General features: G+C 44.0%; 2 protein-coding genes across 2 annotated transcripts; one reads left to right on the forward strand and one right to left on the reverse strand.

Moving 5' to 3' along the window:
• Positions 1 to 717: 717 nt before the first annotated feature.
• Positions 718 to 2,580, forward strand: VC83_00304 (uncharacterized protein; the record flags this gene model as incomplete). The annotated part of the gene is made up of 5 exons (XM_024463999.1): positions 718 to 1,023; positions 1,079 to 1,214; positions 1,627 to 2,097; positions 2,158 to 2,384; positions 2,410 to 2,580. The coding sequence occupies 5 exons, from the start codon at positions 718 to 720 to the stop codon at positions 2,578 to 2,580; spliced, it is 1,311 nt and encodes a 436-aa protein (XP_024328680.1).
• A 2,960-nt stretch (positions 2,581 to 5,540) lies between these two features.
• Positions 5,541 to 9,837, reverse strand: QNS1_1 (glutamine-dependent NAD(+) synthetase). The gene is made up of 14 exons (XM_024464000.1): positions 9,504 to 9,837; positions 9,322 to 9,448; positions 8,909 to 8,988; positions 8,297 to 8,743; positions 8,051 to 8,129; positions 7,891 to 7,997; positions 7,511 to 7,762; positions 7,168 to 7,389; positions 6,764 to 7,098; positions 6,463 to 6,591; positions 6,229 to 6,348; positions 6,032 to 6,068; positions 5,926 to 5,975; positions 5,541 to 5,868 (listed from the first exon to the last, which is right to left on the reverse strand). The coding sequence occupies exons 1-14, from the start codon at positions 9,530 to 9,532 to the stop codon at positions 5,711 to 5,713; spliced, it is 2,172 nt and encodes a 723-aa protein (XP_024328681.1). The 5' UTR covers positions 9,533 to 9,837; the 3' UTR covers positions 5,541 to 5,710.
• Between the last annotated feature and the right edge of the window lie 5,309 nt (positions 9,838 to 15,146).

Here is a 15,146-nt window from a genome sequence, read left to right on the forward strand (position 1 = left end):
GAGGTCCTTAATATGGACTCAATTCTACCAAGGAGCTGAGGTCCGAACTGGCAATCCTAAGGTACTATGTCAGTTGTGTTGGAGGGCTTTTGCACACCCTAAGCTTCGACAAGGTGGGAGTAGCACATCTACTTTAACCCGACACACCAAATCTGGCGCTTGTAGTAGAAAGGATGGATCACAAACTCATTTACACTTAGTAAGTTATCTATCCAGTGGTCTAGAGTAACGTTCTAGAGTAACGCTAATGACCTTCTTTAGCTGCCGCGTGCGCATTTGGAAAGGGATACCATACAGCCTTTCACACATACAGCATGGCGAGAGCAGTTGATTATAGCCATAATTTCATCAAGCCTCCCTTTTCGAATAGTGGAGAACAAGGAGGTGCGAAAGGTTCTAAACATGTTGAAACCCGACCTGGAAATTCCACACCGGACAGTTATACGCAAAGAATTAACAATGCAATTTAACAACGTCATGGAGAAGCTACTATTGGATTTACCGCCTATGGCAAAGGTTTCAATTGCCCTTGATGGATGGCAAAGTCCGTTCAAATTAGCGTTCTTAGCAATTACTGTGTATTATATCACTGATGATTGGCAATGGAGAGAGGTGAGCAGATTATAACTTATATAATAATATATTAACTTACTAACATACATCTTATAGTGTCTTATTGGTTTCGAGCCAATGACTGGAGTCCATTCAGGACAAAATATGGCAGCTGTTGTACACAATGTACTGGAACAATTCAATATTACGGGACGACTTTTTTGCGTGACAACTGATAATGCATCAAACAATGGAACAATGCGCAAGGAACTTGAGAGCTACATGAGAAGTACTACACAAGAAGTAGAGTGGAGTAGTGATGCAACAAAAATACCATGCATGGCGCATGTTATACAGCTAGTTGTAAAAGCTATGCTAAAGGCCTTCAATGTCGACATGGCTGAAGAAGTTATAGATGTTACTGGTGTTTCAATTACTGATGATACGACAGTCACATCAGCTATTAGAAAGGTTAGTCCATGATAGTAACGCTTGATAGTAACGCTAACTGACGTCAAATACACAGATACGCACTCTTAGCAATCTTGTGAGCAGGTCTGCAAAGAAAACTGAATTATTGCTCCAGAAGCAATCTGATATAGAAGCAAAGAGACTACTGCAGCTAAAACGGGATATTGATATACGCTGGAATTCTATGTCTTGTCCAAAGTCGAAGGCGACTTCACCATCGACGAACAAGGATTGATTCGATACAAAGGGTTAGTACGGCCTTGGAGCATTGGCTGTAGGTCGCTATTGTCATCCTCTTGTAGTGCGAAAACTCTATGATAGTCCTAGCGATAAGACTACGCATCCCAATTAAAAGTTGGCTTGAGGAACAGATTATTAAGGAGCCTCATCTTGATCAATTCGCATTATCACCAACCGACTGGAAAAAACTAAAATACTTAGTCGCTCTTCTGCGGCCCTTTGCAGAATTTACTCATCTTATTGGAAACACGAAAGACACTACAATCAACCATACATGGAATGTATACAATACATTATTTGACCATCTTGATGATATTAATCAAAAGCTATATAACAAGGATACAGCATCTAATCCTTGGGTAGACGAGTTTACTGCTGCTATTACTGCAGGTGTTGCAAAGTTAAGGCACTATTATACTGAAACTGGTGGTCCTGTTGAACAGACGTATGCTCTTGCTGCAATTCTTGATCCATCTCAGAAACTGGACATTTTTAACGCTCCTGAATGGGACCGTTCCCACTCAAAGAAGTACTGCCAAATATTCTTAGATTACTGGAAGGCTTACTATCAAAAAGATTCGAGGGACCAGCATGAGGCAGTACCGCCTTGCCCCTATACACCAACAAGTCTTAATGCGGTATTTCGGATGAACCGGCAGCTACATAAAGGGTGGCAGAGCCCATCAAGTACCAGCTATAATGAAGCTGAGCGTTATTTAAATGCGCCAGTGGTTAGTGCTGATGCAGATACTCCAGTGCTCCTAGTGTGGAAGACCTTAGAGCTCTCTTACCCTTCAGTTGCGAAGATGGCAAGGGATATCCTTGCAGTACCAGGTAAGCTCCTACAGTAACGGTTAAGAGTAACGCAAATATCTTACAAATCGCTTTAAACAGCTACTGGTACTGGAGTTGAGCGCATATTTAATATTGCCCGCGATATCCATGAATACCACAGGGCACAAATGAGTACGGCTACAGTTCGAGAGTCGATGATTGTTAAACACTATCATAGGTATAAGTGGGAACTTGATAATCATTGGGATAATATAGACCATGTCTTTGGCGCTCCTGACCCAGACTCTATAATTGAGGACTCTGATCGACAAGTTGCTATGACGATGGTAAGTAATATCATCTGACGAGGAGGATGCTGAACAAGACCTACCAGACCCATCAACGCCACATAGAGCTACACAAGGTCGCAATGGAAGATTGGAAACTCAGAGGAAGCGAAATTTTGGGGTTCTAAATAAGGACCTTCAGAATGATGAAGCCTCCATTGATACTCCTCGACATTCGCAACGACTTAGAAGGTAGAGGAGGGTACTATTCAGATGTGGGTTAGAGTAACGGCTCACAGTAACGGAATATATCACTAATTAGCCTTATATAGCATTTGGAACCAGCTTGAACAATATATTATGTTAACTACTGCGATAGATACCAACCTTTGCGCTAGGTGGTAGGAAGGCTGGCCTCCCAAAGTCGACACAAACCTGTGTGCGATGGCGGTGGTGGTGATGGTAGGGAAGCCACTGTAAGCTGATGCATTCTGAGACATACGGCACTTATAACTCTAATGTAATTACCATAATTTATTATCTATATGATAAATTTATCCTAATTTCTATCAATATACCGTTACTATATACCGTTACTCTTGGTCACAGGACTAACATCGTGATCTACAAGCTAAATATACTAAACTTCAGTTCGGGCTTTTTAAAAAAAAGCTCGGATGGTAAAAAAGCCTAGACCGAACCACGGTCTGGTCTTAACCCTAGAGACTGGACCGAAGTTCAGTCCGGGCTTTGAAAAAAAGGAGGACCGAACCACGGTCCGGTCTTAACCCTAGAGACTGGACCGAAGTTCAGTCTGGGCTTTGAAAAAAAGGAGGACCGAACCACAGTCCGGTCTTAACCCTAGAGACTAGACTGAAATTCAGTCCGGGCTTTTTAAAAAAAGGAGGACCGAACCACGGTCCGGTCTTAAATTTAAGGACTGGAACACTCATATAAGCAGTCCGGTCCAGTCCAGTCCGGTCTTTACGGTCCGGGCCGGCCAGTCTAAAGACAACACACTGTCTTAGAAAACAGAGCCAAAGGGTCATAGCTTAGACTATTCCACAATGCAGCAATCAGGTGTGTGATGTAGTGAAGTGGTTCAGACAAGTTGCAACAAATGTTGAGTCTGGGAACTCAGGGGTAAGTCAGAGGTTAACACCTCACTGACTTTTCAGAAACAAGGAGTAACAAGATCAATGCTTGGAAGCTTGGAAAAGACATGGAAGTATGTGATAGTCGATTTACTGTATTGTCTGCTTGCCCTTTCTTAAGGAAAGGGCAATCCTATTTATGCTAAAGGAGTGTAGTTCTCTCATTTTCCAAGACTTTCCATGACTTACCAGGCTTGGTAACTATAGTCGACGTAAGAGAATCCCATTGAACAATCTCTTAGGTTCGTAGCCTATAGGAAGTAAAAGGAGGTCCAAGGTCAGAGTACCCCTATAGACAAATTATGTCATAGACAAATTATGTCATAGACAAATTATGTCATAGACAAATTATGTCATAACTTAACCAATCTTGTGGGTAACTAAAGAGCGATGACATGTAATGAATCATAGAGGTTCGTAGGAGCTTTTAGAGCTATCGTTCATGCTCCTAGGCCTCTAGTTGGTAGAGATATGTCATGTGGTAGTATGAGTGATGTCATGTAATGAATCATAGAGGGTTGTAGAGATATGCTATGTGGTAATATCGGCCCAGTAACTAAGGAGCGATGACGTGTAATGAATCATAGATGGTTGTAGCAATCGTTGAGTAGTATTGCTCTTGTTGTTGGTGTGATAAGCCAAAATATGTATAGTGACTTGTAGGTTTGAGGAGGAGATTTCCAAGTTTGCTCTTGAGTTTGATAGCAAACTGAGTGCAACGAATGTCAGTATGACAAACGACTAACCTACCCAAACCTTAGCCGCATGGCCTTGGATATGTTGTCGATTCCGGCAATGTCAGCAGAGCCAGAGCGTCTCTTTTCAGCCTGTAAAATCACTCTTACTGACCGCAGGAATCAGCTAGGCATCGAGTCTATTCAGGCGATTGAGTGTTGCAAGTCGTGGTTGTGCCGGGGGAGCATACCATATGTGGATGATCTTGAAGTGCCTTCTGACCTGTTGGTCATTGATAGATCAGTTCTACTTCAGCCATACTAGTCTAGCTGTATCCGGCAGATCATGGACTGCAATTTGAACTAGTTTTAAGTTATTTGAGGTGTTGACTATTGAGTTATTGCATGTTGAAGTTATTGGTGTTTACCATATGGAATCACGTGTACAAACTATTAGTTTATCAGTTTATCAGTCCGTTTATCAGTCCGTTCAAGCCAAATGTTATCAGTTCAGTTTGAGATCTCGACAGTTCAGTTCAGTTCAGTTTGACCCTCTAAACTGAACTGAACTGAACTGTTTGGACTATTGGCCACACTGAGTACAGCGAAGTATAAGGGCAAGGGGTGAACAACTAGGATACAGAGGCTCAGAGAATTGACCGGACTTGCAACGTATATTATGGTCGGAAATGGTACAACGTGTTTGGAAAGGTTACCAGCTAGTTTGCGGGTATACTCATGATTTGGACCCGTAAATTGCACCCTACCGTTAACGAGAAGTAATCTTTCCTCTAAAACATCGGGAGTATGAATATGTACTTGCCACTACGATGTGATCAGCTGTAGTGAGATGGGAAATGTCATGTGCCTAAAATTTTAGTGTGTACTCAATGAAAATCTCTCTGAGGATAGCATCGTCGAAATTTTTTGACACCTTTGCAGAAGACCCCAAGAGCAGGGTCTGGATTCCAAGTCAATGCAATAAGTTGTCGCCGCAAGATTGTTATACCCGCTCATGAGTTCCGCGGTGTTACAGGAGAAGGTACTTCCGCAAAAAATAAAAGGTATCGATTAGTATTTATTTTACGAGACTTGTGAAGGCTAATCCCGAGCTTAAGTGTCGGGCCCTGCGTTCCGAAATTAATACCGAGAGTTGTCATCGTTGCTTCCAAAAAACGTACAAATGCGACGGAGTAAAACCGCAATGTGGACAGTGCAGAAAGGCTCGACGTCCTCGCAATTCAGATCGCCGATGAAGCTGATATTATTGCCGACTCAGGCTTGTCAGGCGATGCAAGCCAGATTGTCGTCGCAGAAGATGGTAAATCCCTACCGTAATCTGCACGGGGAAGGTGTGGAGAATCGAGATACATGAAAAGGCATACTAGGATTCACTTGTATTGAGAGGGGGATGACAAGAGCAGCTCTTAGATATCAAGACCAACCTAATATTCCCAATTTAAAACGTCCTTGTGTGTATATGACTTTGTCCAATTGCCCTTCAAATCTTCGTGTAATGTGTAATTTTGGCTCTTAGATGTCCCTAAGATCTTGTACATCACAACGACTTCCTCTCCTCCGCATCAGCAACCTTCGTCCCATTCTCCCCCATTGCAGCAAGTTTCTTCTCGATAGCCTTGAAGCCGAACCAGCTTGGGTACAGGAAGGGGCGGAGGTCGAATCTGTTATCGTCTGGACTGTATTGCTCGGCGTGATCTGCACACTCGATTAGCTTTTCGCACATGGACAGGAACAAATGTGAAATAAACTTACAGGATGGAGTTAAGGTTGTCATCTTGTGGCGGTTAATGCCGTAATTCCAGCTGGAGAGGGGATTAGTCGAATGATATTACTGGAGGGGGAGAGAGAAAGAACGTACAAGAACCAGCGGACTTTGGTGTAGATTTTTTGCGGACCTAGAGAGAGGGGGAGTCAGTAATTGCTTCTTCGAGGGTGTCTCAGGAGTGAAGGAGGAATGATTCTCTATTTTCGGCAAAATAGAGAAAGTTCTGAAGCACATAAGATGAAACTTGATGAGAGAGGGTAGCCAGAATCAAAGAGCCCGTTATCACTTACTCAATTTATTGCTCCATTGATGGAGGAGCTTGCTCCACATGCCATATGGGCCGAGCTTATCCACTTTGCGCATGCGGCCGTAAATTGAGAGTTCGTCGTATGTCATCCCCATATCGGCTTCTTTTTAACGGTTAGCGCTGCTAAAGAACATATGGAGAGGTGGGAGAGAAACAGTGGCTCAACTTCGAGCACCTCCCCAAAAACGGCGCAGGATAAGGGCGGGAAAGGACTTACCGTCTGATTGTACGTAATCGGCGGTGATAGGCTCAAGTTCGGCAGTGGGCGGAGCAGCGATGAAGTCGGGAAGAATAGGGAGATCGAAATTCGTGGCAGCCCAAAGGATAAAGCGTTTCAGATCCTGCTCTGCAAGTTCTCAGAGTCAGTATTGCTTAATCAATAAATATCTAGACATTTCGCGAGTTTCAATACTTATTTTGAATAACCCAGAACTCCGGAGATATTAAAAAAAAAAGGGGGGTATCAAAACTCGCGAAACGTACGAATAAGGAAACGAAAACTCTGGGAATTTGCATACTCGCGATCCCGCCTATAGGATTAATATCTGCAGATGAACAGTCGTATTTTGTTAGGTATCCACGCAAACTCTCGTCTACATTAGCAGAGCCTAGAACAAGCAAGCCGCCCGGATTTTGGTTCTCTGGATTGTTCTTGTTCCGTCCGCGTACTGTTGGCAGGAGTTGCGCAAAGAGATAGCTTAGAACCATTCTTAGACGGGCTTGAATGTTTTGGAGAGCAAGATTTGAGGCAGGCGTGCCACCAAACATCTTGAATTTTGGTGCATAGGATGTGACCGTCGTGAAAAGTGTTGTAACAGCATAGTAGACCGTGTCGATATTGAGATCTAGATGACTAAGCAATACACGTTAGCGTTACAACTGAGGAGTTCCGAGAAACTGTTCCTCTTGTAGGGATACTTACTATGCTCCAATATCCTTTGCCAGCGCTTTTGCTCTTGATCGCGTATCCTTGCTACTATTTTCTGCCATGCCAAGGTATGCAGTGTGGAATAGTCTTGAAGCGACGTCCTGGGGCGAAGATGGGAGCCACTCTGAATCAGAGGGTTCTCCGACGATTTTGAGAAGGTCCTTGATGACTTGCGGATTCTTTCTCTCTAAGACGGCTTGGTATACTAGCCGACACCTATTTATCAATCTGGTTAGTATACTAGTCGAGACAAGAAACATCAGGTAGAATCAAGTAATTTCTGGTGCAGATTTTACTGCCAAGGAAAAAGGGGGACATAAGGGAATGATGAACTAACATTGAATGTACTAACACGGCCGTGGCACAGGAATCCACGCCACCAGAAAGGGGAAGAAAAAATCCTCCGCTCGAAGATCTGCGCAAGTAGTCCCAGAGCCAGCACGCGGGGCCATAAGCAATTTCCTCCTCTGGCAGGTGATATTTGATTGCGATTTCTGGGCTAGGCCTCACTCGAAGATCTACCTCCTCGGAGGCTGAGGACAGACTGAAGTTAACCTCGACACGTTCGTAGACGGGGCTTTTTGTGGCTCTGTTCGTCAAATACTGATTAGCACATATACTTTGAACTGTGAGAATTGTGTAGAATATCATGCTTGAAGTCACGTCAAGTATATACTATTCCGTCGAGACAAAGTGGTACAAAGAAAATTGACGTACTGAAGGGCTCGTGACTTTTGGGATCGATAGCTGCGAACCTCTTCGATATCTACGGTGGCAATTATCGTCTCAACATCGTTAAGACTGAATTGTGAGCCCTGCGCAACCTATAAGATTATCGTTAGCGGTGACGAGAATAGGCATAGTTATTTGTACTTACAATGCGTCCGTTGATAATTATCATTGCGCATCCATCATAATATAGTCTGTCACCATCGCAGCCTTGTTGGTTTGAATATCTGGAAATCCTCAGAGTTAGTATTGCCTATTGAAGAAATATCCATATGCTTCGCGAGTCTTTAATTCCTTTTTTAAATATTGAAAAACGCCCGAGGTATTCAAAGGGGGTATGAAAACTCACGAAGAATACAAACAAGGGAATAAAATGCTCCGGGAATTTGCTCACAGATAGATACCACCAGACTTGAGCGTCTCTTGACGAATTAAGTCGATCCTTGTGTTCAACTTCCTGAGCTCATGATGTGACCCACTAGAATTCAACGTGATTTCAGAACCATCAAGACCGGCTCCAAGTGCAGGTGAAATCGGGGTAAATAGCTCTTCGCAGGTCTCATTTGACATACACGAATCAAGGGTCGAGATGAGCGCGTCTCCAATTCGGCACTTCTTCTGGCCTGTGAGCTTCTGTACGCTTCTCGGCAGGTAAAAATCTTCCACAATTCTTTCTCCTTTCCAAGGTGAGAAGTATCTCATCTCTCGATAGTTTCCGTCATTGGCAAGACTTAATTTCGGTCTGATCAGAAGAATCTCTTGGTTCAAGCTAAGAATCCGGGCATTGTATTTGACGTTCTTATGCATAACTGGCATACCAATGTCCAGAAGGATATCCTTACTGCAAGTTCTCGAGTTAGTATTATTTGATTAAGAAGTATTTAGATGCTTCGCGAGTTCTAATGCCTTTTTTGAATGACCTAGAACTCCCGAGATATTCAAAATAGGCATTGAACCTTGCGAAGTATACAAATAGAGAAATAAATGCCCCGGGAATTTTACATACCATATTGGGTCTTCGAGAATCATTACGAGAGATTCCCATGAGTGCAAGTCTGTGTCAGACTCTAGAAAATGGTCGAGGCACTAAATGATAGTTAGCAATTGCAAAGTTACCGACGCAGTCTTTGAAATGGCAGTTTCATTATCTCAGCGCACCACGACAATAATCGATGGTGATCCACTAGCCTCTTCCTCGTGCCTCGCTCCAGACGTGGGCTCAGATAGAATATCATGGCTTTTCCCATACCAATAAGACCGTGTACCACATTTCCACATTTTTTTTCGCTCCTACACGAAGTTTGAATCGTGTATAGCTCTTTTTGAATGGAAAATAAACCGGACATACTATGCGAACTCTCTGCCAGAGCTAGACGCGAAAAGCTTCTCTGAAACAGCATAAAAAAGACAATTACGTACGCCATATCCAGTAATTTCGAGTTCAGGGCCTATGCGGAGCGAAGCGCCGCCGGCTTTGGCTTCCTTGATGGATTGTAGAATACGTTGGGCATTTCCTTCGAAGTCAAGGGCCCACTGATTCAGGGAGCTATATTACAGTCAGTCCTCAATTATCCAGCGAAGAAGGCAGGGAGGGTGCAAACCAAGTTGCCAGGGTCACGAGATGACCCATATTTTACTTTTGATGGTGGCGATTGAAGGTTAGAAATGCAAATGATTATGCTAGACAATTTGGAATGGAGGCAATATGTGATTCTTGGCGAAAGTTAACTTGGTTGAGATGTACTAGAGAAATAGAATAAGAAAGAAGGTTGCACGCTAGTGGCTGTTGAGTCATACAGTACGGCGCCATAAGTATCCGTACGGGTCTGTGCTCAAATTGCAAAAAACGCGTTGTATTTTTTCCATGGGTTTGAGAACACTACCAAGGAAAAACTAATTAAACCTTCCAAAACGATGGACAATGAAAAAACGGTCATTCCCCTCTGTTGAGTAATATGTGTGTGTATTCCTGTCTATCTATTGCTGCCTGAAATTGCGGGGAAGTGGTGCTGAGATCATGTGACATATTACAACACACCCCCCCATGTATCCCAGTACCGCATACTAAGTAGGAAGGCTCGCAGGCAAATCCGTATGGGTCTGAATTTGGAGTTCTGGGCCAACAACCTTTTTCTACCCCCGCCCCCGCCACTACCAAGCACCAACTTTCCACTCTCGCACAGCTCCGTACGCGACTCACAATGACTGTTATTGGTGAAATCAAGCCTCAAGACATGGCTCTGGTTGAGATCAGGGCTGACCTCCATGATGACTTGCCGGAGTATGAGAGGGTCAAAATACCATCCCTACCCCCAATTGTGGTTGGCGTGGAATTGGCCCGTCCGTACGGTGTTGCTGGTGTGGTGGAGTTTGACCACCCACAACAGACAACGGCTTGGTACATCCAGGCTGTAGGAGACATGGATGCTGGCTGTGACCAGTGTGTACACGATCGGGGCAGTGCTCGGGCTCGTCCCTTCTTCTCTGCCTGCTATCACTATGGCGAGCTGCAGGAAGGAGCCTGTGGTAACTGTGCAATGAAGCACAAGTCAGCTGCTTGTTCCTTGAGTAAGTTTGTACCTTTCTGTTGATTCCTATGCTGCGTACGACACTAACACATACTCGGTGTTCCACCCACTCGCTTCGCTCGTAGGTGGCGACAGCAAGTTGTGCGTGCGACAGCAAGATGTGCGTACACCGCTATTTTGATATATAGAAAAAATAATAGTATTCTTCATAACGTAGTATCTACAATGCCTCAAAATAACGATCCTACTATGATTGCTCGCCTTAATGAGGCCCAACAGTTCTTCTTAAAACAACCAAGTACATATACAATTGCTTGGGTTGCAAATAAATTCAATGTCAACCGTGAGACACTCCGACGTCGTATTACGAGTACTACGTCTCCTCAATTACCCCACGGAGGTAGCAATCGAGTCTTATCTCAATCGCAAGAGACCGCGGTCTGTCAATTCATATACGACCAACTTGAGCGCGGGGTCCCTGCCAACCGATCTATGATACTACGGGCAGTTGCAGACTTACGACCTAATCGTACGATACCATCACAACGGTGGCTACAACGCTTTCTAAAAGCACACCCCGAATTTCATACAATTCACACGAAGACGTTAAATACACATCGGAAGCAAGCACAAAAGAAAGAGGTGTTTGAGGAATTCTTTCTCACATATAACGCCCTTATTACAAAACATAACATTAAGCCATATAATTTATGGAATGTTGATGAGACAGGCTATATGATTGGGTGTTATAAGTCTACGGCTGTTATTGTACCAATCGGTGTAAAGCAGTGGACTGTTGATAATCCTGAGAATCGGCTCTCTGTTACTGTAATTGAGGCAGTAAATGCAAGTGGTGCTGCACTTGCAGAAGCTATCATTATCCCTGGCAAACTTCATATGGATTCATGGTACAATGATGACCTTGAGCCAAATGCTCTCATTATTGTAAATGAGAGCGGGTATTCAAACGACGACATTGCAATCCAATACCTTATGCATTTTATCCAACTATCTGCAGAGCATATGGCACCAGATGATACTCGCCTCTTATTACTTGACGGCCATGACTCTCATAAAACAGAGCGCTTTCTTACATTAGCAGAAGAGCATAACATTGTTATTTGCTGCCTTCCTGGTCATACAACACATCTATTACAACCTCTTGATGTAGCGGTTTTTAAGCAAACACTTTCATCAAAAGGCACTTGATCAAGCAGTACGTAGCTACGACTATGAGTATAAGCTACGTACGTTCCTTTCAGACCTCCCGCAAATCCGACGGCAATCTCTAACTGTCCGTACAATTCAATCTGGTTGGAGAAATACAGGACTATATCCATATAATCCTCCACTTGTAATTGACAAGATACAAGAGACTCGGAATCAAACACCTGATTATGAGCCATTTGCTTCATATAATATTATCTCAACACCGAAAACAACTATGCAAAGTGTGCAAGCGGTTGAACATTGGCAGAAGAGAGCAGAGGAAGCTTTCTCATCGCCTTCAAGAGAAGGGTTTCAATCATTTGCACGTGGAACTACAGTTGTTCTACACCGGGCAGAGCTCTATAAGACCGAGCTAGATATTATGACTCTACGTGCAGTAGAGCAGAAGGCAGCAAAGGCAAGGGCACGGAAATCACTACAGAAAGGAGGGCAGTTATATGCATCAGATGCACGGAAAATGCGGGAAGAGAAGAAAGCAAAGTTGCAAGCAAAAGCAGACGCAAGAGCAGCAAGGGAATCGGACCAAGTAGTAAAGCAGCTACAAGCGCAAGCACGTAAAATCGAAATTGAAGAGCGTAAGGTTGAGAGGAAGCGGGTAGCAGAGCGGAAGAAGGAAGGGTTGAAATCAAAAGTGATCATTTTACGGTATAGTAAGGATCAAAGTGATAGTAGCAATAGTGGCAGTAGCGATAGTGATAGTAGTTCTATTGATTTTATGTTTTAATTATATAGTTATATAGTTGATATATAAGGCGTCTTTTTCTTCGTTTTATGTGTCGCACATCTTGCTGTCGCACGCACAACTTGCTGTCGCCACCTACGAGCGAAGCGAGTGGGTGGAACACCGAGTAGTAGGCCACAAGAAAACTTGGAGACCTGCCACGCCACCACCTCCGCCATCTCCCAAAGCTGGGAAAAGATCTGGCACCCGTGCCTTCGCCCGACAGAAAGCTATTGATGAAGAAGCTGCTGCTCAGCTTCATGAGTAATCTCCGTACGCCTCACTTCTAGTGCTCTCAGTGTTCTGGTGCTCTCGGTGTTCTGGTGCTCTCAGTGTTCTGGTGCTCTCGGGTTCTGGTGCTCTCGGTTGTGAATGAGGCCTAAATAACAGTGGATTTCTCTGCAATTTTAATGTGACAGGTCCGTACGTAGTTGTGAGTGTGGGAAAATGGGTGATTCTCCTGTTTTTGTATAGTAAAAGTCAGGGATTTCTCCTGCTCTTGTCTGCCTTCCCCCCTTTGTTGAAATGGGTTTGGAATTTCTCCTGCTCTTGTCTGCCTTCCCCCCTTTGTTGAAATGGGTTTGGAATTTCGAAAAATGAATGTGAAATCTCCATGCATATATTGCATCTATGTCGTACGGAGTTGTGTAGTCTTCCAAATGAGTGTATGTTTATTATTTCCCAAGGTATTCCATTGGGAAAGTTGAAATAAGAACGCATAGTAAAACTAGGTGTAACTGTAGGCGGCTTTGGTGCTTTTGAGAGTTCTACCTCCGTACGGAACTCATCCATTAGCTATTCTTGTCTTGCCTCACTTTTCAGTTAGTGAAGTAGAAGACTAGACTCTTTGGTCTAGGGGGCTGCTTTCCATAGTACAAAGGTAACCAGTGCTTCGTACGGGGTTGTGTTGTATGTATGCACTCCTATAGGAGATGCTTTATGTCTACAAGGTTCAAATGTTTAATGAACTCCTTGTGCTTCTGATGGGGTAGGGCCTTAGTAAAGCCGTCTGCTGGCATCTCGTACGTAGCTATCCACTTAATATTGAGGTTCCGATGCTCAACCTCCTGTCTTAACCAATGTGAGTGGACGTCAATATGCTTCAGCTTTGTAACTAGATTTGGAGACTCCTTAAGTAAGATCCGTACGGTCTGCAAATTATCACAATTAAGTGAGTATTGCTCGTTTAGATCGAGTTTGATTGTGTTGAAGAAACGCTGCCACCAATAGAGCTGTTTCGCACTGTGGGACAAAGCTAGAAGCTCTGCCTCTGTTGTAGAGGTTGACACAGTCTTCTGCTTTGAGCAGCGCCAGTCTATTGCCCCTCCAAATAAGGTAAACAAATAACCCTCTGTGCTCTTTCTTGTTGATTCGCAGTCTGCGTACGAAGCGTCACTAGAGCATTGAAAGCGAGCCTCTTGAATATTAGGTCCAAACTGAAGAGCTAGGGTCTTAGTATCCTTAAGGTAGAGTAGAAGTCTGTCGACTGCAGCCATGTGGTCTGGGCCTGGATTGATGAGAAATTCAGATAGTTTCTGTGTCGTACGGGCTATATCAGGTCTCGTTACGACTGCTGCGTAGTTTGCTGATCCTACTTTCTGTTGGTAAAGATGGATTTGTTGCTTATCTGCCTGGCTGTCAAATTGGGTTAGGTTGTCTGTAACCATTGGCGTTCGGGTGGATCGAATAGAGGCTACTCCGTACGTAGTTGTGATCTTGTCAATATAGGAGTCCTGGCACAGCCATAGGGTTTTCTGGGTGCGGTCCCTCATAATTCTTATGCCTAAGAACCATTGAAGTTCTCCTATTTCTCGAAACTCATACGCTTCCATCAGTCTCGTACGGAACTGTGTTGCCTCCATTTTGTGGCTAGGATGGCTAAAGATGCAAATATCGTCAACATAGAAGAAGACAATAATCTTTGAAGATACAAAGAGGCACTGTGCTTCTGGGACCTGTACGAGGCCTAGAGCCTTGAGTGTCTCTGAGAAGTCTCGAAACCAGAGTAAGGGGGACCTTCGAAGTCCATAGAGTGCCCTGTTAAGTTTCCAGCATTTTCCTTGCTCCTGGTAGCCGTCTGCACACCGTACGTAGACCTCCTCATCAATACGGCTGTTTGTGAATGCGTTTATAGCATCTAATTGTTGTGTATCCAAATCAAAGTAGGCTGTGATTGCCATTAAGGCTCGGAAGGTTTTCGAAGCAAGCGTAGCTGCGTACGTCTCATCATGGATAGAATAGCGTTGTAGGTCGCCTCTTACAACAAGTCTAGCCTTATATTTAAGAAGGTAGCCATTGTCATTGAATTTGTATGTGAAAACCCACATAAGGGGTATCACAAAGTTCCGTACGGAGCTGTCGTTGACAGATGTGAACGTTCCTTGCTTTCGAAGGTCTCCTATTTCCTTTGCAGCTGCAGCTTGGAATCCTATTCGATGTGGATGAGTTTGGAGTTGATTCCAGAACTTTGGAGCAGCTGGTAGGTCCGTACGGTGTATGCTCTGTCGATTGAACTCCGTTCCTACTAGGAAAGCTTGGTGTAAGCTTAGCTTTGCTTCTGGTATCGCTATTGTAGCTAGGTAGACGTCGTGTCTTCGTACGGTGTCCTCAGGGCGTTCCAGTGTCATTTCAGGCGTTTGAAGTTGTTCCTGTAGCTCTGTAGCTCCGTGGTCCTTCTGAGTAGGCGGCTCTTCTTGAGGAGAGGAGGTGTTTGTTGCCTCTGATTCATACGGAATTGTTGTCCCGTTCTGAGGCTGTTGTTCCCC

The sequence above is a fragment of the Pseudogymnoascus destructans genome, assembly GCF_001641265.1.
Source record: "Pseudogymnoascus destructans isolate 20631-21 unplaced genomic scaffold scaffold_1, whole genome shotgun sequence".
Lineage (NCBI taxonomy): Eukaryota > Fungi > Ascomycota > Leotiomycetes > Thelebolales > Thelebolaceae > Pseudogymnoascus > Pseudogymnoascus destructans.

Bases quoted from the DNA above. Each gene is read 5' to 3' on its own strand.
- QNS1_1 (XM_024464000.1), bottom strand. From the start codon at position 9,532: ATGGGTCATCTCGTGACCCTGGCAACTTG. The intron at 7,998-8,050 runs GTAAGTACAAAT...ATAATCTTATAG, and splicing joins TAATTATCAACGGACGCATT to GTTGCGCAGGGCTCACAATT. The intron at 7,390-7,510 runs GTTAGTTCATCA...ATTGATAAATAG, and splicing joins GCCGTGTTAGTACATTCAAT to GTGTCGGCTAGTATACCAAG.